The following is a 26,802-nucleotide window of genomic DNA, read 5'->3' as shown; positions in this document are numbered from 1 at the left end:
CGTCCCACGTGGTCCCCTCCCAAACCTGTGGGGCTGTGTGGGGGTCCGACCCCGCCTTACCTGGGGGTCCTGGGAATCCTTCACGACCTGGGTCTCCAGGGAGACCCTTGAGCCCTGGTGGTCCGTCTGCTCCCGAGAGTCCCGGTGTCCCTTGGAGGCCCTTGGCCCCTAAATAACGCAGAGGAAGCAGGACACACGTCAGAGCCCCAAGAGCAAACCCCAGCAGCAAGTCTGTGGACTTACGTGGTCCTTGGGACCCTCCGAAACAACAAGGTGGGGGTGTCAGCCGGGAAGGCGCCCCTGACAGCTGGCCACGCCCACCGCAAACCCCACCGACCCCCGTGGATGCCCGCTGTCGCCCAGGCGCCCGCAGAGGTGGGACTGTGGGGCAGGAACCCTCTCGTCCAGCCCAGGGCTGAGTGAGGTGTCGGTTTTCACGCATCTTCCACGTGAGGAGCAAAAGCCGCTTCCCTACACGTGTGACCACGGTCTGCGGCAGCACATCACGGTCGCAGGACTAAGTGACGTCCACGTGCACGGAGGGGGGCAGGGCAGCAGGAAGAGGAGCCGAGAGGAATAGTGACAGCGAAGACACGGAGAAGCCGGGAGAGACCTCCGGCTTACCTGTGGGGCCTGGGGGTCCAGGCAGGCCTGGCGATCCCTCGGGGCCTCCGACGCAACCTGGGAGGGGGGAGGAACGGGGCTGAGCGGGGCGGCCTGTCGCGCCCACTCTCACGGCTTTGCGTGTTGCCACGGGCAGAAGCGGCCTCCGGCAGAACCAGCTACTGTTTTATGACAGTCCTTTAATGACTTGATTAATCTCATTCCAGCGTCAAGAAAGGCCCGATTTCTTTGTGTAGTGACGTCAGTGCCAGTGAAGTCAGTCCCGTCAAATCGACCAGGCACCGCGCTGGCGATGTCACCCGCACGCTGAGGGCCGTTGCCGGGCCCGACCGCGCAGTCCGGGGCCATCCCAGTCTGCCAGCGGCACCGCCCGGCTCTCCTCTGGAGATGTCCCCAGTCGCAGGAGACGGCTCGCGGCCGCCAAAGGAACCCTTCGACCTCTCCTTTGTGACTCTCGATCCCTCCAGAATCAGCCACGGCGCTGAGCCGCCCTGAGCCGCCAAACCCGGAACCCGCCGCAACACTTGCAGTCGGTCGGGCTGGCGGAGAGCAGAGGCACTCCGGGGGGGTTCTGTCATCTGGCCTCTGAGAGAGACCCTTGCAGGTCTTCATGTGGGGCTCCGTCTATGTGCCTGGGTTCTGGCCTCCACTGCCCTGGGGTCCCCGGGGTACACAGTGGCCCGGCCAGGCCGTCAGGATGAAGAATGTGGGGGTTGGGGGGGCACAGGCTCTGGCCCGCAGGGTCTCCCGTTAGGGGGTCTCCCGTTAGGGGGCCTCCCACCAGCTCGCTGAAGGCTCCACAGTGCCCACCCTGCACCCTTACCCCAAGCGCCCTGCCGCATCTACACCGTCTCGGAGCACCCTACCGTCTGTGCGGACCCCTTCAAAATCCTGACCCCTCGTGCCCTGGACTCATCGTGGCTTCCCATAGGGGTCCCTCAGTACACCCTCGAGGCGGGGCGGCTCAGCCCCCAGCAGGGTCTCTCCTGTCCCTTCTGCCACATCTGGGCCTCGGCTCGGGGTCACATGTTCCCCTCTTGTCCACCAGCCCCGGTTCTTCCCAGCAGTACTCAGTGCTTGACCCAGCTCTCTGCTGGCAGGGATCGGACCCCTCCTCAAGCAATCCCTGCGCACAGACGGTAGCGTGACGACGCTGAGTTCTCGCCATGCGGGGGGCTGCTGCTTCCTGTCGGTGGGAACCTGGGGCGCAATGCGTTATCACGCTTGCCCGGCCTTTGACGAGCAGCCGCCACGGAGGACACGCCCGCCCCAAGCCTGGCACGGTCCGCATTTCCTCCTGCGGCTCCGCACTCGCCGCGGGCGCCCACAGCCATCGCGACGGGTCGCGTAGCTTATAAACCCAACGTTCCCATGTGTCCCAGAGCGCCCCGGTCTCCGTGACCGTACCTGGCTGCAAGGTCTCCTGTCCATCACCTCCGATGGGCCTTTTCACCCCTGTGTCACAGTCTGGGAACAAGACACACATAGAGATGAGGCGGCTGGGACCCCCTGTGGGTGCGCGCCGGGGGAGGCCGGGCTGGCGGGGGAGCCGGGCCCCATGGCTGAGCGTCTGCATAGAGCCCCGCGCCCCAGCACCCGAGGGAGAGCCCATCCCTGTGTGACCAGAGTCTGGGGGCCTGGAGGCCCGGCAGTCAGGGTCATTTGAACATGCCAAGAACTGACAGCGTGACACGCGTCCCCACGGGAGCCCTGGGGGGTCACACATTGCCAAAGGACAGTTGGGGCCAGTGTCCCGTGAAAGAATGATCAAAGAGGGGCTCCTTCATACCTATTTGTCCGGGGGTGCCGGGGGGGCCAGGGGGACCAGGAAAGCCTGGTGGTCCGGGTAATCCGGCGTCACCGGGGAAACCACGCTCGCCTTTGGGGCCGGGGAGGCCCAGTCCTTGGGGGCCCCTGTCTCCTGCAGCGCCCTTAGTGCCCGGTGCTCCTGGGTAGCCTGAGTCCCCTGGGGGGCCTTTGATGCCATCGCCCTGTGTGAAAATTTGGTTTCTCTCTTAAAATCCACGTAACCCTCAAAGGCTGCCCCAACCCAGTTCTCTTTCCCGCTCCCCCGAGTGCGCGTGATGGACACAGGGCAGAAGGACGGCGGGTGTTAACAGGCACCTGCTGTCAGGGCCTGACCAAGCACAGGAATCAGGTTTAGGTCAATCCCGGGGACACAGAGACAGTCCAGGAGGCACACAGTCTGTTTCCTGTGCCCTCCCCAAGCCTCTGGGGTCCCCTCGGCCCGGACCTTCGTGCACAGAAGGTTCTGTGGGAGCAGTTAGGCACGGGTTTGGTCAATGGGAGCGGGAACACGTGTTCTGCTGCTGTGGTCGGGCACCGGGACGCAGCCGCTCGCTATTCACAGGGACGATCCATCGTTGAAGGAAAGAAAGTCTTTGATTTGGACCAGAAAGAGCATGGTGCTCACTGCAGTGAGGAGACACGGCAGGATCGCAGACGTGGGGGCTCCCCGTGCATGGACGTGCCCAGCAGGTGCAGAAGGAGGGCGGCAATGAGGCAGTAAAAGCGGGCTGAGGTCAGTGGGGGCAGACCGGGATCCACTGGGACCAAAGTCACGCTCGGATGGTTGTGCCACGTGAACTCTTTGTGGAAACAGTTTTCAGGGTCGTCATTAAAACAGCAGTATGAGGTTCTGGAGAATCCGGATGTTTTCCAAGGGCCAGAAGGAGGGCTCTGAGAGCCGGCCGGTGCCGTGGAGGGCACGAGCTGCGTGGAGCAGAGCGGCTTGGCCTGGGAGTAAGGCCGACAAGCTGGTGCGGGGACCCGCGTCCCCTGTAAGATGCTGGGGTCCTGACCCCGGCCCGAGAATGTGGTTGCTCTGGAAATGGGGTCCGCGAGGGCCATCAGGGTAAGGGGAGGTTGGTGTCCCACAGACGGGGGACGCGCACACAGAGACAGCACGCACGGGGGGCAGACGTTGTGAAGACATGGGCGGAGGACAGCTGTCTACGAGCCCAGGGACACCAAGAGCCTGAGGAGAGCCTGCAGCGGGTTCCGCCGGGGCTCCATCCCAGACGCCCGTTCTGGGCTCCAGCAGGGGACTCTCTGCTCACTATAAACTTCACGTGTGCCCTCGGGGCATGATGTCCAGCCCACCTCCCTGTTTCCTCACCAACAGGCCTGGGGTCATTCCAACAGCTCAGGCCGCGCTGGCTGGATTCAGCGCGGGGTGAAGGCCGAGACCACTCAGGGCCTGGGCGGCGCCAGCCCCACTCTCTGGCCCGGTCACGCTACTCACCGGAGGGCCTGGGAGGCCTGGGAATCCATCCAGCCCATCGCGCCCGGGGACACCGTCGTCACCTTTCAGCCCCGGCACACCTGGGACCCCTGGCTGTCCCCGCTCACCTGGGAGAGGGTTTGCAGGGTGAGGCCATGCGGGCGAGAGCGGCCGCAGGAGGACTGTGGGTCCAGGAACTGCAGCCCCCAGAGACTGACCTTTGGTGGTGACTGCTCGGGAGTCCCCCTTCAGCCCTTTGGGCCCGGGAGGTCCCACGTGGCCAGGTGCGCCCTGTGGAGACAAGCACACAAGGTCTTCCTCTCTCATTCTGTTAAGGACACCTGGGAAGATGACGAGTTTCACTGTACACGACTTGGAGCCCTCACCCGTCACCAAGCCCAGCGCTGCCCCCAACACCTTTCTGCCTCGGGAGAGTATCCCATCCCCGGCTGTCCGCTTCGGTGGCCACCAACCACGGGCGGTCAGTGAGCACGAGAAGGCGGCCGGTGAGACTGACTTTTAAACTTCAAATAATCAAAACGTAATGGAAGTAGCCATACGCGGCTGCGTTGTGGAGACCAGAACCTCGCTGGTCCCAGTGTGGTCTGCGGACCAGCTGCATCGGCCCCCCGGGAGCCCATCAGAAACACCGGACTTCGGGCCAGACCCGGCTCGGAACCAGAATCTGTATTTCAACCAGCTCCCAGGGATTCACATACTCGTGACCTTCTGAGAAGCAACAGCCTCAAACAAACACAAGGTTGCTGACTCCTAATGACGTCACTGAGACTCCAGCAGGTACGAAGCCTCCCAGGCACGAAGGAAACTTGTGTCTGCTCAGGACTGACAGCAACGGAGTCCTTTGCGGACAGCCTGTCTTCCTGACCGAAGTTAAGGCTGGAGGAAAGCGTCACACTTTAGAGACAAGCCGAGTGCAGGTCTCGGTCGTGAAACCTAGCGGAGGTCCTCCGAGGAGCAGAGACGAGAGGTCAGGGTGTTACTCTGTGTGTGCTCATTTCTGGCAAATCTTGGTTGTCATTTGCAAGAACACGGGAGATCTTCGTGTCGCTCTAATTAAACGGAATGTCCTGAAAAATCCAACACTTACTTGATTTATTGATTTAGTTCTTGGCAGAAAAGGGCCACGTTCTTCCCATGTCCGGGAGAACGTGTAGCAGTCAGCGCTCAGTATGCAGGGGCCGGGCCAACGGAGCGACAGAGGGGCCCCTTTACCAACTGACTCCCGACTTCACACGCTCTCCCAGACTCTATCGGTACGATTGTTAAAAAACAGGAAAATCATCACAGGCATTCCTGCTGCTGCAGGGTCGCTGGACCCATGAACATAAAATGAAATGCGGGACGGCAAACACAGTGTCAGAGGTCCTCAAACAAAAATGCCATGGGCGAGGGCGCCCTACAGTAGGGGGAAGGTTCCAGACATTCCGGGTGTGCAAAATGGGGTCCATTTGGCTTCTAGGAAAGAGCTGATCATTTTGTAAGCAACCAAAGATCCCGCCAGTTTTGCCCTCTCAAGTTTGCTCTCTGACTACCTACGCATCTACGCATGAAGACGGCCAGAAGCTGGGGAAAGTATCATTTTTAAGCCAGGATACGACATCACGCCTACTGTTTTCGGTCGTATAAACCGTCTGTGTTCTGAGCGACCGTGCGGGCCTGGAGCGGACTGTGCTTTGGAACTCGTTGCCCCTGCAGAGCTCCCGAGCCGCAGACCCGTTGGGCGCGACCCCCTCCCCAGCACCAGGTGGGGCCGCCCGTCCCCCCTTCACCGGGTCACGGAGCCAGATCGCTCTAACTGCCCTTGGCCCTGGGTCCCGAGCAATTTTCCCTCTATTGCTGGGTAAGTAAACCGAAAACTTTATAAATCTCGTGCAGCTATCTTTTTAAGTAAAACAAATAAATGAATAAGTAACAGCATATTTTCTTTGCCTTTATCTGAAACTGGCTTTGAAATCTTTGGTTAAAACCTGTCACCGCAGGAAGACCTACAGACGCTCTTTTCACAGGCGTGGAGCGAAGTCTGCTCAGCTGATACACACACGGAACCCACGGGCAGGGACGTCCCTGCCTTCCTGGAAACTCACGGTTAACCTGGAGGCCTCACTTCTTATCCCGTTAGGGGGATTTCATACAACGCTGCACCAGGTCTGTACTAAATTTCAAAAGGTGAACGTTCAGTAAGACGTTTACATTCAAGATGCTAGGTGTTTTGTTTTGTTTTCCATAAAATTCACCATTTTGAAGCATATAATCTGGTGTTTTTTCAGTATTTTCACAAGATTGTGTAATCATTGCTAATCTAATCGCAGAACAGTTTCCTCCCCGCCCCCAGGAAGACCCCCTCAGCCACGACACTCACTGCCCGTCCCTGGCATCAGCCCCTGGAGGTCCCCATCTGCCTTCTGTCTCTGGAGATGCCCGTCCTGGACTCTTCCTGTGAACGGCATCACGTGACGTCTGTTCTTCTGGGACAGTCTCCTCCCACTCGGCATTTCTGGGCTCCCCCCACTGTAGCGGGTACCCGAGCTCCTGTCCTTCCCGGGGCTGAGTGACATTCCACTGTGTGGGGACGCTGCCTTTGCTTAGCCGTTTGCCAGCTGATGGACGTTTCCGTCGTCTCTACTTTTCGGCTTCTATCAGCAATAGGCTTGGAACATCTGTGTACAGTTTCTGTGTGGACGTGTGTTTCGTACCCTCCGAGGTTCCCAGGGGTGGGCCTCCCGGGGCTCGCGGTAACTCTGCCTCTGACTTTCCGGGGAAACCTCAAACCGTTTCCCACGGTGGCCGTGCCGTTTCCCTTCTCAGCAGGACACGTTCTCGAGTTCCTTCTGGAGCACGTGGCCTTTCTGAATGGGGCGTGGGGCACGTGAGGCTCGCTGGTCTGGGTCTATGTTCACCTCAAACAGAAGCTGTCAAGGATGTCCCATCAGCTTCCCTAGAACCGGGGTCTCACCTTGAACCCGGGGAACCCGGGGATGCCGTGCTGGCCGGGGTCTCCTTGGCTCCCTTTCATTCCTGGCTCTCCATTGATGCCAGGAAGGCCCTTGGGTCCTGGGAACCCCGGAAGTCCCCTGGTGAACTGATCGCCCTCCGCGCACTTACAGTCCCCAGCATCACCTGCAGCGTGAGGCAGAGGGAAAGTCTCGTTATTTCCTTGTGGGGCGTGTGCTAGACACCCTTCCCATCTGTGCGGGGCGGCGGAAGTCCAGGGTGGCGGGGGCTGGAGCGGCGAGGAGGCGCTCCGGGACCTTGTCTGCTCCCATGCCCGGTGGGGACTGTTTCCGAGATGAGGAGCAGGAGTCATTCCTTGGGATATGGAGTCCTGCCCTGTCTCCCCAAGATTAGCTGAACAACATGCTGTTTATAGAGGAGTGTGTGTGTGTGTGTGTGTGTGTGTGTTTGGCTGAGAGCGGGGCCTCTTGGGCCTGGGGCTGGGGGAGATAGCGTTCCAGGGTCTGGGGTAAAAGGGGAGCCCTGGGGAGGGTGCCTGGCTGGAGCCATGGCTCAGAGGCCAAGACCCTGGGTGGGAAGGAGGAAACACTCATCCTCCCTTCTCTGTTTTGCTGTGGTGGGGCCCCGGGAACCACTGCTGGCGGCATAGGTGACAGGAGGTGGCTCACGGGACGAGGGGTATACAGCTTTCCATGGCGTCTGATTCCTATGGTTGGCCCCGTATATCGCGGGGTGCCCACATACCCACATATCCCCCATGTGCCACAAAGTCAGGGCGTGTTGCTCAGGGCCACCGGGGCTGGCCCTTCTCCAGAAAGGCAACGTATTTCTTTACTAGGAACTCCCTTCTTCTGCTTGTTCGACCGCACTGCTCCCACCAACTGGGGGCAAGTGCTAGACACCCTGCTTCGTCCTGTCCCCATTGGTGATTAGTCCCTAACTCAGGGAGGCGGGGAGGATAAGCTGTGATGACCACTTTCTGGAACCGTCTGCAGGGCTTGTGACACTGACTTTGAGCTGAGCACTTAGAAGAATCATCAGTTTTAGCCCAAGACATCACTGCTCCTCTTTTCTATCCCTCCTGGGCTCTGGACCCCCAGAAGGTTCAGTGATGAAGGGATGACAGAGATGGGAGAAAGGAGGGTCACATCAGGGCTAGGCACCCCGAGGTAACACCATGGGACAAAGGAGTGGTTTGCCCACCCTTCCTCCGGCATTCCCGATGTGACATCCCTTACCTTTCCATCCTTTCTGTCCGCGAGCCCCAGGGAAGCCAGAAGGCCCAGGGTAGCCCACCTTCCCTTCTGTTCCTTTAAGGCCGAAAAGGAAACCTAAGGAGAGAACCCACAGGGAGGGCCCATGAGTGCTGCTCCGAGACCCCACCTCTCCCTGCACCCAGGGCTGGAAGGGTCACTGCGCGGGTTCCCGAACAGAGAACACAGCTCCATTCCAGGATAGTCCCTGGGGATGGGAGGAGAAGCAAGAGCCTATGGCTGCAGTCTTCCTTCTGAAGGCGAGACGTAAAAACCTTTGCTGTGAAAACCTCTCTTGGAGTCCAAGGAAATGTTCTGATGTTTCAGCCACGTATCTTACTCTATTTAAAGACAAATTTTTTTTTTTTTTAGTTTCTTAAGATTTTTTTTTACTAATTGTACTTTCTTGTTTTTAGCCTTCCATATATTTTGAAACACTGAATATTAAACACATTCTTTTATAAAAATTAAAAAAAGCGATTTTCTTGTCCACGAAAAGTCTACAGGCATTCACAGATGGAGGGACATGGGACATCTTTACGCTATTTCTCTGAAATCCACATGTTTTATGTATGTCCTGAAGACCCCTATTCCAAGACCCACACCACCTGGGGCTCCCCAAAAGATAAAAATTCCAAACAAACCAAGATATGGAAATGACCTCGGTTCCCTACGGGGGTCCCCCGGAGCAGGTGCACGCGTGGGTCTGTGTGGTGAACGCAGACGACTTGGGACCCTCTGACTCCAGCACCCTCCCCACCCATTCCAGACCCTCACCCCCATTGTCCGGGATCAGGGCCCCCCAGAGGTCCTGCCGCGTCTCCAGGCTCCCAGAATTCTGAGCAGGGATACGGGGAGCCCAAGAAACGGGAGCCCAAGCCAGCGCATCGCTCTGCGGTTTCTCAACAGCAGCGCCACCTCGTGGCGAGGACAGGGCATCGCGCCCCGGGAACCAGTGCTGATGGGGAAGGATGGGAATGTCCCTCAGAGCCTGTCCTCACAGACAAACCCCGCGGTGCTCACAGCGCCAGACCCAGAACCCCCAATGCCCTGAAACACCTGCTGTCATCCCCACCCCGTGGTACCTGGGGGGCGGCGAGAAAGAGGACACCAAGGGAGCTGGGAGGGGAGCAAACACTGATTTTAAGGGCATTTGCTCTCTGCTTGGAGAAGCGACACCAGACTTGGAGCTCAGTCCGAACGCTCCTAAGTAAGGTGGCGGGTCCTCCTGTCCCGCGCTGTTTGGCCTCACTGCACACCGAAGATGGTATCCGTCCTTCATGCATGGATGTGTCCAACACGTCCAGCCCTGGGCTAGCCCTGCGGTGCGCCTGGAGCCACATACATGGAACACTGGAGGCGACACTGCGGACCCTCGCAGTGCTAAGAGGTCAGGTGGGGGTGGGGCAGGCACATAACCCTAAGCGAACCAGCCGGAATCTCAAGGACGGCCCAGGCTGTGCGAGTGGGGCTTTCAGTCAGCAGCAGAGAAAGCCCATTTCAAGTGGGGGTCGAGGAAAGTCCTTTCTAGGACCAGAGCCTCGGACCTGGGGAGGAAGAGAGAGCGGCTGGGGGCGGGCACCGAGGACGGCGCTAGAGACAGCAGGAGTGTGTCCGGGAGCCCCTGAGGTGGGGGGAAGCTGGGCATCAGAGGGGAGGTGAAGGGGCCATGCCAGGGGTGTGGATTTGATCCCAAGGGCGGAGTTGTTTTTTTAAAGTAGGCTCCACGTCGGGCTTGAACTCACAACCCTGAGATCACACCGGAAGCTGAGATCACGAGTCAGAGGTTTAACTGGCTGAGGCAACCAGGTGCCCTCAAGAGTTCTGAGGAGGGGAGTGGCAGGAACGCGCAGGTTAGAGATCTACCTGCCCCCCGCCTGCCCCCTGCGGAGAGTCGAGCAGAGAGAGAGGAGGAGAGGCCGGTCGTGAGTGGGCTACAGGGTACATGGTCTACCCGGCAGGTGCACGGCAGGTACAGTGCTGGCTTCTGGGAGGGTGGGCGGTGAGCAGAGGGCAGTGGACGGAGCCAAGAGGCAGAGGCGTCCCGGTTGCCGGCAAGTGAGGTGTCTGCGGGACGCCCGGGGTTGTGGCCTGAGCTCCCGGGTCTGCGGGGAGGGTTGAGGCCCCGTCCAGGGCAGGTCGGGTTGGGGGCCTGGGCGGCAGGAGACCCAGAGTTCAGTTGGACGCATGAAGCTCTGAGACGTCTGTGAGACAGGCAGGGTGGCCACGGGACAGGCCGACTGTCTGAGCGAGTCTGGGGCCCAGTGCAGGCCTGGGCCGGAGACACAGGGAGAGCTGGGCTGAGTCTGGGCTTCAGCTAGAGAAGCCGCATGATCCAGCCAAGCGGAGGGCACAGAGACAAGGGTCCGAGAGTGAACTTTGAGGGACTCTCGTCTCCCCAGCGGTGTAGGAGGGACAAGGTGGGGGCAACAAAAGCCCCTCCAGAAGAATGGCCGTGAGCTAGGAGGGGGAGGACAGAGGGGCGTCGCGGAAGGCCCTCGAGGAAGGGGTGGGCTGCATCCCCCCGTGGAGCAGGACGGCACCCCTGGGACGTGCACCCGGGTCCTGGCGACCAGGTCAAGGGCGCTCAGGCCTCGGAGGACCTTGTGGGCTTTATTTTACACCTCCACACCGTCTGGATGTTGGGAGAAGCGCAGCGGACAGGGAGGCACTCAGTCATGGTGTCTCGGGGATGCGGGGTTTAAGTCTGGCACAGAGCCGGTCCCCGCCGGCGAACCCCACGGCCATCCCGCGGCGCGTCCTCCCTCTTTTCTGGGTTTCAGATAAGCTCGTAATTCCACCTTCAGGGCAGCAGAGCACCTCTCAGACGTCTGTAACACGCTTTTCTGGAAGAGGCCAAGGGCCGTAACAAAGCTGGCAGAAATCTGAACTATTCTAGAAAACACTGGGACTGCCCCGACACCTGGTTCCATGAACTCAGCGAGAACCACAAGCAAGAAAAATGTTTGGCTCAGAAAGAAAACTGACTCGTAGTTCGGTTCTGTGGGAACTGCAGAAATGAAAATGTGCTGGTTTTCATTAGCAGCAACACATAAAACAGGACGGAGTGCCGTTAACAAGAAAGGAATCCAAGAATTTCATTCCAGGGGAAAAGTTGAAGAACTGTGTGGGAATCAAGGTCACTGGTATTAAATTCTGACTCTGCACAAAAATGTTTTAAAAGGCCATTATGGTTGGCTACTTTTTGTACAAGAGACTGCTTAAAAAAAAAGAAAAAGTGATTTGGAAACCATGTGTTTCACGGGGTAAAAGAAATATTTCAAGGAGAACTTAAGTTGTATGCTTTTCATATCGTAGGTTGATAAAATTTATTGGATACTGCTCCATGCATTTTATGGATAAAATATGCACAAGAAACTAATTTGTTTACAGAAAACCTACATTAGTAAATCACAGACTTCCTAAGCAAGATTTACAAAGCAAAATGGTGTTTGTACCTTTAGCAAAACGGAATTTAGTTACTGGAATAATGACAAGGTCAGCCTTCGATCACACTCCCTTATAGAGGCAAATTTTCATGCTTTTAAAAACTTTAAACACATCCCGTCCTATTGCCAAAGGGAACACTTAGCAGATAACATTTACTCAGGAAACATACCGCTCCCAGAAAGCCCTTGGCCCTTATCACTGATGTCACAGTAATAAATATTACTTCCGGGATAAAAATACATTAAAGATAACACTGTTCAAACTCTTTGGCAAATTCCAGGGAATTATCTGCACCTAAAAATTTCCAGAAGAATGTGCGAATCTGGCTTTGCAGTTGAAGGAAAATTGGAACGGCGGAAGCATGGTAACTTCGACATTTACCAGAGAACACGAAATGGTATCAGAGAAGGGGCTGATGATTTTTTAACGAAAGCCGTGTGTGCACAGAGGCTCCTACCAGTCCTAGCAGCTTTCCTCCAGAGAGGGCAAAGGGACGGCCGGGAGTAACCAAGGCACAGACCCGCGCCTGACCTGTACCCGAGATCAAGCACGGTCTGTCAGTGACCTGCTGTTCTCCCGGCCTGGAGAGAAGAAGCTCAGAGATCATGGGGGCGGGAGGAGAAAACCAGGGAATTTAAAGTCAAATATTTCAAAGAGAGGCTGATAAACCGCGGACGGCATCACAGAGAAAGAAACTGTGACCTCACGTTTTCTCCCACAGCCTCGTTTCTCCCAGCTCTTGGGAGATGTTCCCTTTAGCAGCTTTTACAAGGTCTGAGACCACCCTTTAAACCTGGCAGCCAAAAAGATAACTGCTTTTGAGGCAAAGCTCAAAGACAGACGGCATGTCTCCCTGTCTCCTTGGAGCATTCTCCACGGAACGAGGAGCCCTGGGGACACGGGGACCCGGAAAGCCACTCTGCCCCAGGATTCGGTGCTCCCTGAGGCAGCACACGGCCCCTAAGCTCAGGCTTGTCCGCTTTATAGACGCTGCGAGTCTTGCCTCTTGGCCATGGCCAAGAGCGGCCATGTCTCATTGGAGGAACGCAGCCCCTCTTCCGTCGACTGCCGTCGGGGGCAGCCTTGACCGTGTGCGGGCTGAGAAGGCGGACCGTCAAGTCTGCCCCAGATCGCCGGTAAGACGGAGGAGAGAGGCTACAAGTTGAGGCAGGAGGCCTCCACCCTGGGAGAAGGTGATGGGACGAAATACAAGCCGGCCGAGAGCTTCCGGCTCGCACCTGCTTCCAGACCACGCTGCTCAGTTGTCCCTGCACGGCTGACCTCACTGGAGCCAGAGGCGGCCGCACCCCACTGGGTAACGCCCACGGGCCTGCGGGTACCCAGCCGCTCCCCTCATCACTGCAGCCCAGGGCACCTGCCACACCCCAGGGCAGGGCCTACTGCGTTGGTTCATGGAATTACGTAGCACAGAAACCTGTAAGCCTCTGGCACAGGCCAGGCTGCTCTGCCGGAACCCGAGTTTCCTTCCACTTACCATCTGGTCCCGGTGGTCCGGCAGGCCCTGGGGGTCCCTGGAGTCCTGGCCTTCCATCAGTGCCTGGCGGGCCAGGGTACAGTGCGGGGACGCCGGGGTCTCCTACGAAGCCTTTGGGGCCCATTTCACCCGGTAAGCCTCTCTTCCCATCTGGAAATCCAACAGCGACCACCAGCAGCATGAGATTCACACACGGAGCATCTGTGTCAGCGCCCGTCCCCCGTGGGCCCCCAGGATCGTGGGTCTACATCCAGTCAGTGACGTAAGGGTGGATGCTACTGGAAGATTTCATCACCCTGTTTCAACCTCAGAAGAGCCCCAGATGATGCTGTGAGTCGTGACCCTGGCCACGAGGTCCGACAGCCGCCCACGCTCGTCCCGGCCAGCCCACAGCATCGCGCTCGTCGCTGCCAGCCGACAGCCCGGCCCCCTGGGGGTCGCTGTCGCAGGTGGACGGCTCCCCGGGAGGCCTGCCCCCAGGCCGCTTGGAGCCGCTGAGCCTCGTCTGTGAGTGCGCCGAGGGCAGCGCTGAGCGGTCAGGAAGGGGCCAGGGCCCTGTGTGGACATTGCGGGGCGGGGCACACGTTTGATACCACGGGGTCAGTTACCTTCATCTCTCACTGATGTGCCGCGGAGGCCCGGGGGGCCCGGGTCTCCTGGTTCACCCCGGCTTCCTGGTTCCCCATGGGTCCCTGGGAGTCCTGGGTCACCTCGGGCACCTACAGCCGAGAAGGGCCACACTCAGAATAGATCTGCCTGGGTCTGACCCTGGGTCTGACCCTCGCTCCTCCACTCATTACACACAAGATCTTGGGCAAGTCCCTTGGGTTCTGTGCCTCAGTTTCCCCACCAGCAAGACAGGGCTAACATCGGTCCCCATCTTGGGGGGTGGTTAGGAAAAGTCCATCAACCAACAGGTGCGATGACAGCAGCTGAGATGCCCGCCCGTGCCCCGTGAGCGCTGCGTAGATGCCGGCCATCTGGAATGAGCAAGAACTCACAAAACCCAAGTGAAACCACGGATGCTCTCGTTTGTTTGGAAGAAGAGCAAGGTGGATGGTTTTGGTCACGTTGCGACCATGAGAAAGAAAAAATACAAGCCTCCCCAGCCTTCGGGGTCCTGACAAGCTCCGGCAAAGCTACTCTGCGAAGATACGTTTATTTCCCTCTTCCCCGAGGGATCTGCTCATTACTCAGCCTGTCGGGGTCAGCGGCCCTCACCTGCCAGCTTGCCCATTCAACGCCTTTGCCTTCCCAGCGTGGCTTTAGAAACATGAGCTGGTGAAAACGGGAAGTGGATGAATTCTGGGCTCTTGGTCAGTGACGTTTTTGAAAAACGGCCCATGTTAATTAAAAAAAAAAATTGTGTTCCTGAAGCCTGCAAAGGCCATATTTCAATCTCGCCATAACCACTAATAGTGAGTGGACCTCATACTCCTTTCCCTGCGGTTTCTGGCAGGGCAGGCACGTCGGACTCCACAGTGAAGAGGGCGCGTGCCAGCCGTCCAGGGAGGCGCTGAGCATGGATTCCTAACACGCTCCTTACTGGGATGTATTAACCGGCAAGGATGGAGGAGACGCAGCCAGCTTTGTGTCCGCGAGCCGAGGTGTTCTTCTCTCAGTGCTGCCCTGGAGAGCCATCTCTCGGGGGCTCACGGGCTCTGTCCTCTGCCCTGTCCTACTCCATGTTCTCGACAATGTTGGATAAACACATGCAAAGTTCCCACCACGCAGGAGAGGGGGTGTTTGACCCCCGGACATGTGAAGCTGGGAGCCAGCCGATCTGCTCAGTGCAGGACGAAAATATTAGACCATCTTGATTTTAAAACACTTAGCCTTTAAAATCTCTTTCTGACGCGTAGGACGTAGTGCTTATGCTTTTCAGTCTGCTCAGGTAACCTACTATCTGCCCGGTACTGTCCCAGACACTGGGGATGCCACAGTGAACCACAACGGCCATTATCGCTGCCCCCACGGGCTCCACACAGCACCGGTCAGTTACCCGTAAGTGCATACACGTGCAAGTCTTCAGAGGGTGCTGAAAGCATTTTTCCTTTCAACCCAGAAGGACTCACATTCGAAAAGGTTCTGAGGCCAATGCTCGTATCACAGAGTTAGAATATTTTGGTACAATCCTGCCAGTCTGGGAGGCTGAGTAAAATAACGAGATGGCGTTAGCCACAGCACGTGCAAAACTGCTCACTTACACTCAGGGCCCCACCGGGACGGTGGGGACATCTTCTGGGCAGTTGGTCACATGCAAATACGTGGGGATTCCTCGAAAGGTTCGAAGGATGTGGCTGTTTACAAATTGTGGACCGTGGCCAGTTTGGGGCTTCAGATAGGCAAGCAGGGGCAGGAGCGTCCTGGTGCCCGTGAGGAAAGGAGGGACGGTGCTGGGGCTGCTGCCATGAAGCCCGGGGTGGGGAGGACGGGGTTTCCTCGTGGCATCATTACAGATGGAAAGCAGAGCCTGCACGAGGTACGTAGGATGAAGGACTCTCCCAACCTAGGGGTCTCCACGGGAGCGCCGGGGCTCTCTCTCCGGCAGCGGGAAATGGGGGTCTGAGACGCCACCATCAGTGAGGGGAGCTGAACCTGAGACTCGTGTTCTCCAAAGGTTATGTTCTGACCATCTTCTCTGCTTTGCTTTGTTTTGTTTTACTTAGAAAACCTTCCTGGCAAGTTCAAGACTGTCCAGAACAAGAGAGGGCCCGTGCAATGCAGACATACGAACCTTTAGCGAGGGAGGGGTGAGGGAAGTAGGCCGGGGGGCCTGGGGGGCCGCGGTCGCCCGCTTCTCCCTGGAGGAAGAGAAGAGGAGAACAGAAGAATGGGGGACCCGCCTTGTGGCATTCTGGAACGTTCTGCGAATTTGCAGGGACTAGAGCTGACTGTGGGCCACCGGCTGGGGCCCCATCTCCTCGGGGCCGTGGGGAAGTGAGGTCCAGGCCACCTGCGGACACGAGCTGGACGCAGCAAGAGGCAACGGAGCGGTGGGTACTATCTGACTTGGAAATCCTTGTCAAGCCCCAGAGGGGGTCAGCCGAATGCTCTCTGTCCTGTCAGACGACTCCATCCTTGGTCACTACATCTGGGTGCCCCCGTAGGGTGGGCAGGGTGTGATGCCATGAGACCCCGATCTAATTCCAGCTGGAGGGCAAGACCCAAACCTTCTTGAGTCTCCCAGGGCCCCGGAGGCCTAACCACAGAACTGCCCTGTCCTCAGCAGATAGACCCTCCCCGAGCAGGGAAGTCCCCCCCGGCCCGGCTGGGTCCCCTTTACCGGACCAGTGGCCCCTGACCTGGTCCTCAGCCGATGGGGTTTCTCCGCCCTGCCAGCCCATGGATTATGCACACAAGGTAACCGTGTTCTCCCCCGGGGACCAGGGATGCCCCACCCTCTTGTCAAAGGGAAGTCTGCTCCCACAGCCCGTTTGGTTCACTCTGCCCTGGGCTGTGACTTCCATGCACCCCTGTGGGGCACGCAGCCTCGCGGGGCCCCAACACCTGTGACTAATACACCCATGTCTGTCCCATCTGTCCAGGGCTGGGGTCGCGTGTTTGCTTATCTCGTGTCACACGGGATGGGGGATGCCTCCTCCAACGGGTGATCGGCGGGGCATCTGGACGCCAGCCAAAGGGACACTGAGCTCACCTTGGGTCCTGGGGGTCCGCTGGGGCCTTGATAACCGTCCGGTCCTCTGCTCCCCTGCAAGAAAGATGCTCCGTGCTTATTCATACCTCTAACAGGGTTTGGAGAAGTGGCCACAACCCCATTATTATGTCCAACAACACTCGCCAGTCATTAAATTACCTCCGACCCACTTTGCCCAATTTTCCCTGATTTGAGTCTCACAGTTTTGTTTTTTTTTTTTTTAAAGAGTGGATTTGTTTAAATCAGGATCCAAACCAAGTTCAAACACGACATTTGGCTGATAGGTCTCTGAGGGCCGCAGCTGGTCACAGCGTCCTCCTCCTCCCTCCTCTCTCAGTGACGTTTCCTTCCTGCTGTTGGTGCTGCTCGCGCCCATGGTGGGAGCGGCCCGTTTCCTCCTCGCGGCGCCGGCCGCCCTCCTCGGTCCCGGCCTTCCTCCAGAGTAGCCGCGAGATCTGCGGGCTTCACCGGGCTCAGGCTCACCTCCGGAGCAGGAATCATTCCCAAGGGCCGCTGTGTCCTTCCTGCCTCAGGAGGCCCAGAGGCCCCACGTCCGTGACCTTGTGACTGACCATCTATTAAAACCTTCCAAGATGGGCTTGGAAAACTTTGCGTTAACACCAAACAGAAGCACTAACACCTCTTGATTCAGAAATCTGTCTTCCATTAACAAGAGCAAAGTGCTCCTTTCTAATTCCCTTGAGTATTTACTGAAAGGGAATGCTTACTCTCGTGTGTGCATCGTAGCTGGAGATCTACGTAAAGCTTTCTAAAAAATCTAGAAATTCATCCCCTCTCCTAACGGCTGCGTACAGTGAGGCCCCACATTCGGGACGCCAGGGCCACACTGATTATTTCCCGGATTCCTGTGAAATGCCAGGGCACGTGGGCGGTGAGCCCTGCCTTCTAGAAGGAACATGGAGGGTGGTGACGTTGGTTTACAGGCACCTCTGATGGGGACAGACGTCCTTCCACACTAGGTTTTGCTGAAGACGCACAAGTAGAGGCAGGTGTCTCCGATGCCGTGTGGATCTCGTTTGAGGCCATCTCTCGAGACGGGCAGGGAATCCTACAAGAGCTTGCCAGCAACGGAGCCGGCGACGAGGCGTTCGGTCCGAGCTGCGTGTGCCCCGGCAGAACGATCCAGCCCGGACACAGCTGGACGCTCCCACGTGCCTGTCACCCCGTGCGCCGGGTGTCACCTGCCGGCTGGGACGTCACCCCCGAGCAGCGGCCCCCACACGGCGTGCTCTCACCAAAACAGCACCAACACTTCCGAGCTGTGTCTCAGCGGTTGGGGGGGGACCAGCTATCCCGGAAAACCGGGAAGGGCACAACGGAAGAGCACTCGGGGGTTCCCTCCCGAGACTAGACAATGCTCTGGCAGCTTCCCTGGGAGCGCCCAGCAGCAGGGGACGGAGCAGCAGGTATAACGCAGCAGCGTAAAGGGGACATTCGCACTCGAGGCTCATCTGAGACCCTCGTCTGGGACGCCGAGAGTCCTGACAACCCTCTGACGGGTTCTTGCTGTGTTTTCAGGTGCAGGCGTGACAGCAGGGGCAGGGGAAGCAAGGGGAGTGTGGTCAAGGACGAATTATTTGGGGATCAGACTAGGAACCGGACCGTGAGGAATAATGGCACATTGTTGTCCAGTACGAGGACGCCCGCAGTCACGTCTGCGATGCTGGGCGGTCTGACCAGCAGGTGACTCCACCATCTGTGTCCCCGGCATTTCCATTTGCATAGTCGAATAAACTGTCTCAGCACAGAGATGCGCGCTCGGCCGGAAGTGTCCCCGTCTTCCCCTGGAGGCTGTGGGCCTTGGGTCCCAACATCTGGCCACGGCAGCGAGAGGCCCCAGGTGGTGTCTGCTGAGCATCTTGTCTCATGTAAACAATGAGTTCCAGGGGCAACTGTGTCCCACTGATCTTTAAGAGCCTAGAACTCGTTAGTTTTGGGTGTAGGAAGAAAATAATGATTTTCACTTCGCTGGCGCATGGCCAGCAATGGAAGGATTAACAACAGAACTTTGGCTGTGTGAGGGGAGTGGAGATGGGCGACTCAGAGAGGCTCACGTTTGCTTGGTCCTCTGTCCTTCTCTTGATCACTGGAATCCAAACACTGGACGTTGGTCTTCTGGCCTCTGCTTGGGTATAGCCTGGACAGCTGTCCTACAGGTACGCTGCCCTTGGGAACACTCCTATCAGCTACTCATGTCAGAAGAAGACAGATATCTTCAGGGAAACCCCGGTGTCAGCGCCCTGGCCCGAATTTGGGGTAAAAGGAGCGGGAAGGAGAGGACCAGACAAGGCTGCGGGAAGGAGTCAAGGCCGGTCCCACCGGGAGCGGCTGGAGCCCGTGCGGAGGGTTCTCAGGCTCTGCCCAGAGCTGGCGAGGTCAGAACTGAGCCTGGGAGGCCGTCCCTCTGCAGTCCCTGGACAGACAAGGGGGAGCCCCTGTGGGACGCTGGTGAGCCCCACGTCCTTCTGGCTCTCCTGATGTCCTGCCACCACCCTGCGAGGAGCCAGGAGCGGGATTCAGTGGAGTCCTGACTCGGAGGCTGAGCTGAGTTTTAAGAGAGTCTTAAAGACTCCTGTGAGGACTTAACAGTGGATGCACGAGCCCATGGCCCCGAGAGTCACGCTGTCATGTGGACAGTGTGACAGCTGCACACGGTGAGGTGCAGGAGGCCTGGCGAGGGGTCGTGAGCACACACACAGCATCCTCGTCCTGCCCTGTCATAAGCCGCACAGAAGTCTGTGGACACGTCCGTGCTCACGTGCAGTCATCTCCGAGCGCGGCCGGGAGAGCCGGATGGCAGGGGTGGACGTGTGCTCGACCCCGTGCAGTTACACGCAGGGACGGAGGCACGCCCTCCTGGTGCCCGTGGGCTTCTGAAACGATGTCAGCAGAACCGTGACCGTGGCTGCCTCGCGGGGGCTGGGGGGGAGGCGCTGGCATCCACAGGGGGAAGGAGGCCGGCTACATCTTCTGGGATCGAATCACCAGCAGCGGCAAACGGGGAACCGAATTCCGTCGCTCATTAAGAGAACTATTTCTACGTGTACGCTCCCATATGACCGCGCGCTCAGACCATCCTGAGTCTGACCCAGATTCGTGACACATTTCTCACCTAATAATTCCTTTTTAAAAACTGTCAAAAATTGGTCCACAGAACACAGAATAAACATAACAAATTGGGTCATCACTAAAGACACAGTGTCAAAATGTGTGAGATCAACATATGAAAAACGCAGGTAGACCCTTGGCCACCCCGCCGGCAACTCTCCCGAGAGTGGCACCCAGCGACGCAGAGGAGGCTGCCAGAGGACAGACCAACGCGCTGGTCTCAAAGGTGAGCAAACAGGATGGGTCTGACTCGGGCATCACGAATGATCTGGGGGAAAGGAAGATCCGTGTTGCTGTAAACGCAGGGTCTGGAGTGTGTCTTTCTGGGGGACGATCTCTCTTTCCGGGACAGCACGGTCTTCATCGTGTTTGACCCTTGTAAGGCGTGTTCGCCCTGGAGCAGGCGGCATTTTCCGCCACTAACTTACCTTCTGTCCCGGGAAACCTTTCTCGCCGTCGAAGCCGGCAGCACCCTGGGAGGAAGAGAACACAGGAGCGCCCGCTCAGAACACGCGGCCCCTTTCCGGAAGGCATGGCCAGGCCACGGCACCAACTCGGGCTCACGTGAAATACTTTGGCTACGAGACAGTGACGCGACCCGAGGATTGTTTTTATCTCCTAAAGGAGGCAGACATTTTAGCGACCCGCACATGGAACGCAACATATCTGCCCCAAAGGAGATCTGGAGAAGTCGCTAAGGACGGTGTGGTTCACGCAGCAGAGAAGCAGCAAGGCCTGCCCTCCCACGTTCTCGGGATCTCTCCCGATGTTTGGATTATAGCAAGTGTCCTTTCAGTGGTAGTGGCACCTCGAGAGTCACCACCAGGCCACCTTCTCTCTGCTCTGGCCACACTTCCCAGCTCACCTGTTGCTCGGTTTGGTAGGTGACCGAGCTCTGGCCGACAGAGGGAAGACAGAAGGGGCAGGTGTGACTTCAGGCCACGCTCTGAAGGAGAGGTGTGCCCTCGGGCATGGGGGGCCACAGATGCTGAATCTCCTTGGGGGAGACACTCCTCGGCTCCCCGCCTCGTCCTGCTAGGGACGCTTCTGTTGGACTCTCCAGCACACAAGAGTCAAGTTCTCAGGCTGGAGCCGGTCTACACGGTGTCCCCACAGGTTAAGTTGGCCTCATGGACCGAAGCCATAACTCTCTGTCCCGCTCCCCCCCTCCTCCAGTGGAGGAGCACCGGCTCCAGCACCAGTCCCTGGGGCCACTCTGGTGGGGATGCTGGGAGTGGGGGAGGCAGGGCAAGGTGGGGGTTGGGAGGACATATGGGACATCTCTGTACCTTTACCCCAACCTCACAGGGAACCCAAAACTACTCTGAAAAACGCAGTCTACTTACAACACAAAGCTACACAAACCACAGTTATGGAAGGCACGGCTTACCCGCGGGCCTGAGAAACCCATGACTCCTTCTTCTCCCTTCAAGGAGATGCCCTAGGAGAGGACACAGATGTCAGGCGGCCGGCCAGTCACACTTCCCTGGGGGATCCAGCCCCCCGACCGGCCAGCCCACCTCCTGGGGTCCCCAGTCCACCCCAGCGCGACACAGGGTCACAGGAAGTCGGCCAGGCGGCCTGGATTATTGTCAGTCCAGGACACCACCGGCACTGTCACGTAGCTGGTGACGCTGGGAGGGCTGGGACTACAGGGCACGTGTGATAAAGCTACAGGGCACGTGTGATAAGGACCAGACGGCAGAGCAACATCGCACCGGACCCAGACGGAAGCTGTCACCACACTGTTTGGGGCCTCGAGCCCCACACCTGCCCTCTGAGCCCACTGAGGTTCCCTTCCCAAACCCAGGAAATGCTCAGCAGCTGGGGTTTGTGGTGCACGAGGGAGACAGTCTAAAACTCTTTTCTGGAAAGAGACGACAGTGGCTTGGAGTAACAGGTGGATGTCACTAGACCCCGCGGGCTCTCACGCGTCCCCACACGGGGATGCTGGGACCTGGGGCCCTGGCGAGGAGAAACCGCTTCACTTACTGTTACTCCTGGCTCCCCAACACTCCCCTTTTCACCCTGGGGAGACAACGAAATGGGAGACGGCCGTTAGTCCAAGAACAGAAACGACGGACCAGGGTTTGTGATCGCGAGAAGCACTCACTTAGCGAAACCGTAAGCAATGATGATAAATGCATCAGAGGAAACAACGCCTACATCTTGCAGCTTCAAAATTCAAGAGAAAAAAGGAGCGATTTCCCCAGATTTTCACAGGATCAGTTAAATCACGCGTTATGTTTCATACAAGTGCGAGGCTGCCTGTCTTCTCTGTGTGGGATCTCTGGTCTCCTCCATCGACCCAGTGCTGGGCAGACAGGATAAGCCCCCAACCAGAATATTTGAATAAGATATTCTTAGGAGGGGCCTCTGAGAAAAAGACACATTTGGAACGTACGAAAATCCCAAGCAAAAGAGGCCTGGTTTGGGAAGCGGTGTCAATTTTATAGGATCTGTTTTGCCCACTGCTCTCGGTCTACAACGGTGAAAGAAATGAAGTGACTGGCTGGGGTCTTTCCCCATCTCTGCTGGGACAGTGCCCAGGCCTCCCGCAGGCTGCCCGGGCCCCAGGCCCTGCCCCGGCCCCTCCCGGCTGCGGAAGATGAAGGGAATCCTTAGCCTGGGTTCAATCAACGTGGGCCTTGCCCCATCCACAGCTCCTGTCCTGACACGGACAGAAGCCCTACCTGGCTGACGATCGGGGCCCACCAGGAGCCAGAGTCATGCCTGGATCCCACCTATGACAGGATGGGGCCCCCCTCCGACCTGGTTGTCCAGGGGCGTCCTGCTCTGGACTCAGCTGGCTCACGACCGCCTGCTCCTAACACACCCTCCGTGCATTCTGCCTCACACCGGCCACCGGCCGGGCCGCTTCTGTCCACGGTCGTGTGGCTCTTGCGTGAGGCGCAGGGGCCTGATCGCCTCCCCCTGGAGGCCTGCCTTCTCCCCACCGCGGCCGTGCATCCAGCCCCCATCCGGACAGATACTCGAAGAGCAGGAATTAGAGTCTATGTTTGGGGTTTGCACTTTGGTCCCCAGGCACTGTCTGTGCCCGACCCGATCGGGGGTGTCTCTGTGGTCCCCGCTCCACAGCAATATGAGGCCGGGCATTACCGTCCTCACGGGGTACCAGGGAGCTCGAACACGCGCGAAGGTCCTGTGGCCCGTCGGAGCAAGTGAGCCGTGAAGGGGTGTTGAGTTCTACTGAGACCCAAGACTAGACATGCAATCAGACAAAGGTTAACGGAGTAGAGAAGTCAGAAAACGGACTTTGACGGAAAAACACCCACAACAATGCTCCATGTCAGCCGAGAGCCCAAGTAGGTTCCTTCTGCCAAATACAACGTTTTGCTTGAATAACTCCATATCCTGGCTTTGAATTATGCTCTGACCACGGACCTCCGGCTGGAGAGGGACCTGCAGACTCAGGACAGCTTTGAGACTGTGGGACGAATCCTGGTCTCAGATCTGCCACAGCTTTGCAAGATGGGGGACCGGGCCCCGTGTGACTGGGGCCGTGTTGTCAGGCACGAGGTTCCGCTGGATGGGAGCGCTCGCTGGCTTTGTGATTGTTCGAAAAAGGTCGAAGGAAGTTCCTTTTTTTCCTTCTCCTTATTTTAGTTCCACCGGGAACCCGGGCCGTTCTGCTGCAGCTTCCTTACCTTATACTGCTCCGGGTGGAACATCTCCTTCGTGGGTCCGACGGCCGGGTGGAAATCCCACACAATCCCGTTGGGTCCCGGCAGGCCGATGTCGCCCTGTGAACGGTGTAGCAAAAGCGGTAATCCTTGAATCGGAAAGACGCCATCGGGCGCGAATGAAAGCACGCGCCACCGCAAACGGGTGTTTCTATTTTGCGTATTATTTACAAGCACTACAAGTACAATCAGAGCATAAGATAAAATGATCACGGTGCAGAGTTATTTGGTTCCCTGTTTTCAGAACCACTTATAATTTACTCCCAGAAGCTGTTCACGTTGTTCACAGTCTGGGCTGCCTTTGCTTCCGTGGAGGGATCTCCTTACAATGAATTTCTGTCCAAGGGCTCAATGCCTTGTTATCAGCGGAATACCATAAGGCTTTCCAAGATTGGGGCCAAGGTATCGGACGTGCCTAAGACATGAAAGGACGACCCCAGTTTCACCACTGGCTCACCAGTTAGGGGGGGTTTTGTATTATAAAAAGCAGCCTCTTCAATAAGTAAAATACCTCTGGCTTGCTTTAGTTGGCATTTTTGTTGTGAGCAAGAAACACTTTGCAGGCGGTGCACAGGCTGCGACGTCTGTCAACCTGCAACACTACCGGACGGGGTTTCGGCACCGTATGCGGTTCCCCTCCCAGGAGCTAACTGACACAAAAAGAAGCTTACTGTCTTTTCTTTCATATTTCCACCTGTAAACTAAGTAATACAACGTTGCACCCAGAAGTCACATGGGATGGACGGGAGTCAAGGGACAGGATTACCACCTGCAGAAAGGGGGCCGGCGGGTGTACCCTGAGAGTCTGCTAACGTGACGTCTACAAAAACGCCCGGAGCTGCTTGATCGCCCCCACCATTACCTGCCAGGGCCTTGAGGTTTCCTTATTAATTCTGAATTATTAATTCTGAATCAGCTCTTTAGAGGCTAGAGGTGTTCACTCATTTCCGTTCTGCCTGACGTGCCCACTCTCCCTTCTGCTCAGGGACTTCTTCCCAGACTTTTCTTGTCATAGGTCATTGTACAGGTGTTCACATCTTTATGTGTTTGGATCTTTCAATGTTTTGCTTTTTACATACTTTCTATGGCATTAGCACAAAGAAAAAGTCCTTGCCTTCAGACCTGAGCAGTACTGGGTGCCGTCAAATAGCACAGGGAAAACAAAATGAAAATCTGCAAACAACGAGGCCACAGGACAACGGTATTTCACGGCGGGCAGGAACTCCTGCGGTGAACGCGATGGGCCACGTGTCGGTGAGCTTTGCCTGTTGAGCTTTTCATACATGTGGCCTCAAGTGAGACTCTCGAAGGCCCATGGTCTCTGGTTGTTGGGGGCACAGGGGGTTACAGACACCACACGGTCTTCCTGCACACCGGCGAGGCCGGCCGGGTGCCTGGCCCCTGCACGGGCTCCGTGGTGGCCTCTGGTTCCCGCCTCAGTCTGCTCCATCAGCTCAGGGCTCCCCACCCTGGGACACCTCGGGGCAATGCCTTTACTCGTGGGTGCTGCAGACGGCTGAGGTCGCGTCTGCGTCGTTAGTCTGGCCGGGGCTAGGCTGTACCACCGGCTTTCACTGTCTTAGAGACCCACTGCTACCACTGGAGCCTTTTCCACAGCCTGAAACTTTACGGCCTGGCACTTTACGGTGACGCTTTCTGATGCAAATGGACAGGACAACTGCATGGAAAGCTGTCATTAAAAAGATTTAGTTCCTCATTGCTAAGCAGGCCTCCACGTTAATTTATTATGTTTCCTTACCTTTTCACCCTTTTCTCCATAAAAGCCAAGTCCTCTGTTGCCCTGAAAAGAGAAATGATTTTTCTAAGTTTTTAAAAGTCCTTAATCACAGTGAAATAATTTTCTTTTCTTTTTTTTTTTTAAGAAAAAGAAATGTAAGATCTACTAGCAGCATCCTGAGCAATTATCCTTGCAGAATATTCCGGAGTCCCCTCCCCAAAGCTATTTGACTCAAGAGAAAGTGAGTGTCTTCTTTTGCGAGTCCCACATATAGACCACATAATAAGAGTCCGAGTCCGGGTGTCACGGTACGTGATCGGGAACAGGCTGGGGTCACGTGGAGGTTGCCGCAAGGGGGACCTCCCAGTGCCTTCCGCACATTCCCCCGGTTTAGGTCTGAGTGACGGAAACGACAGGGAGCAGAAGCACGATGGGCTATTCAAACACACGTGCTTTTAGAAATCTCTATTTTACACTGAAAGCAAACCCTCAAAAAGAGTGGGCTGACATCTGGGAATATTTTAGTTTGTCGTTCGGCCGTCCGGAGGATCGGGACGTTGGCTGAGTCATCAATTCCGCACTTGCTGTATGAGCTAGTGCTCTGCTCATGAACTCGGACGCCGAGGGCAGTGGGGGCCTGTGTCCCCACACCGGTGCGGGGCAGAGCGCAGACCTGCTCCCGGGTCCCGCCGGCTGGTTCCTACACTGCCATCTGCACAGACGACAGTCTCAGAGCGTGGCTGCAGGTCCGGCCTGACAGGCCCAGGAGGCAGCCACCCCCCACCCCCGTGTCCGAGAGTCCTGAGTCAGTAGTCCTTCTGCCCCCGCCTTTTCTCATTTTGGTGAGATAATCCTAATGTCCCAAACACTTCGACCCTTTTAATGATTTTAGGGGATGGGGATTCTCTGGGTTGGGGCCCGACTTAGCAAGGAGGTAGTAGACTCACGAGGGGGTGGACACGTGTTAGAGAACAGACTTGACCTGAAGCCCAGGACAAGCCTGACCAGAAGTGGCCCCACACGCTCACCCAGATTACAGAAATCCTTCTCTTCGCTTCCGCCTGGAAACAACTCTGCTTCCTCCCTCCCCAGGGTCTCCACACTCCCGCCGTGACAAAGGATCATGTGGGGCCCTATCTGGTCTTTCTCTCTGCAGTATCCCGCCCGCCCCCTCCCATGCCCAGAGAGTCTCCAAAAATAATAACAAAGCCTTTAATTAATTTTTGCTTTTTTCTTCTTTCCCACCTGGCCCGGAGCTGAAATCAAAGCCCAGAACGCACCAGGCTAGATCAGAACGCGATTTGCTGGGGCCCCTGCGGTCCCTCTGCCCTGTGAGCTCCCTGTCCCAGTCCCCAGGAAGTGACCTGGCGGAGGGCGAGGGCCGTCTGTATTGCAGCCAAGTGGGGATCTGAGGCGACCCCGGGGCTCGGCCGCCCCGTCCTACATCCGCTTCTCTTGGCTCTGGGCCGTTCCCACCCTGCCTGTGGCCGCAAGACAGTGGGGAGCCGGCGGCGGGGGCAGCAGCCTTAACGAG

At 57.3% G+C, this 26,802-nt stretch overlaps 1 protein-coding gene across 1 annotated transcript in view; it reads right to left on the bottom strand.

Moving 5' to 3' along the window:
* LOC111147037 (collagen type IV alpha 2 chain) overlaps positions 1–26,802 on the bottom strand; it is a 156,921-nt gene that overhangs the window by 22,342 nt on the left and 107,777 nt on the right. Inside the window, exons 12-28 of the mRNA XM_022502888.1 lie at positions 25,290–25,331; positions 23,495–23,590; positions 21,819–21,854; positions 21,217–21,267; positions 20,255–20,299; positions 16,698–16,751; positions 15,777–15,843; positions 13,648–13,758; positions 13,040–13,189; positions 8,080–8,172; positions 6,843–7,006; positions 4,087–4,159; positions 3,890–3,996; positions 2,414–2,615; positions 2,032–2,091; positions 625–681; positions 61–168 (exon numbers count right to left, since the gene is read on the bottom strand). Of these exons, the coding sequence (XP_022358596.1) occupies positions 61–168; positions 625–681; positions 2,032–2,091; positions 2,414–2,615; positions 3,890–3,996; positions 4,087–4,159; positions 6,843–7,006; positions 8,080–8,172; positions 13,040–13,189; positions 13,648–13,758; positions 15,777–15,843; positions 16,698–16,751; positions 20,255–20,299; positions 21,217–21,267; positions 21,819–21,854; positions 23,495–23,590; positions 25,290–25,331 (1,516 nt within the window). The remainder of the gene's footprint in view (positions 1–60; positions 169–624; positions 682–2,031; positions 2,092–2,413; positions 2,616–3,889; positions 3,997–4,086; positions 4,160–6,842; positions 7,007–8,079; positions 8,173–13,039; positions 13,190–13,647; positions 13,759–15,776; positions 15,844–16,697; positions 16,752–20,254; positions 20,300–21,216; positions 21,268–21,818; positions 21,855–23,494; positions 23,591–25,289; positions 25,332–26,802) is intronic.

This window comes from Enhydra lutris, unplaced genomic scaffold (genome assembly GCF_002288905.1).
Source record: "Enhydra lutris kenyoni isolate GAN:26980312 unplaced genomic scaffold, ASM228890v2 scaffoldscaffold15, whole genome shotgun sequence".
In the NCBI taxonomy this organism is placed as follows: domain Eukaryota; kingdom Metazoa; phylum Chordata; class Mammalia; order Carnivora; family Mustelidae; genus Enhydra; species Enhydra lutris.
This window is presented reverse-complemented; position numbering and strand designations above follow the sequence as displayed.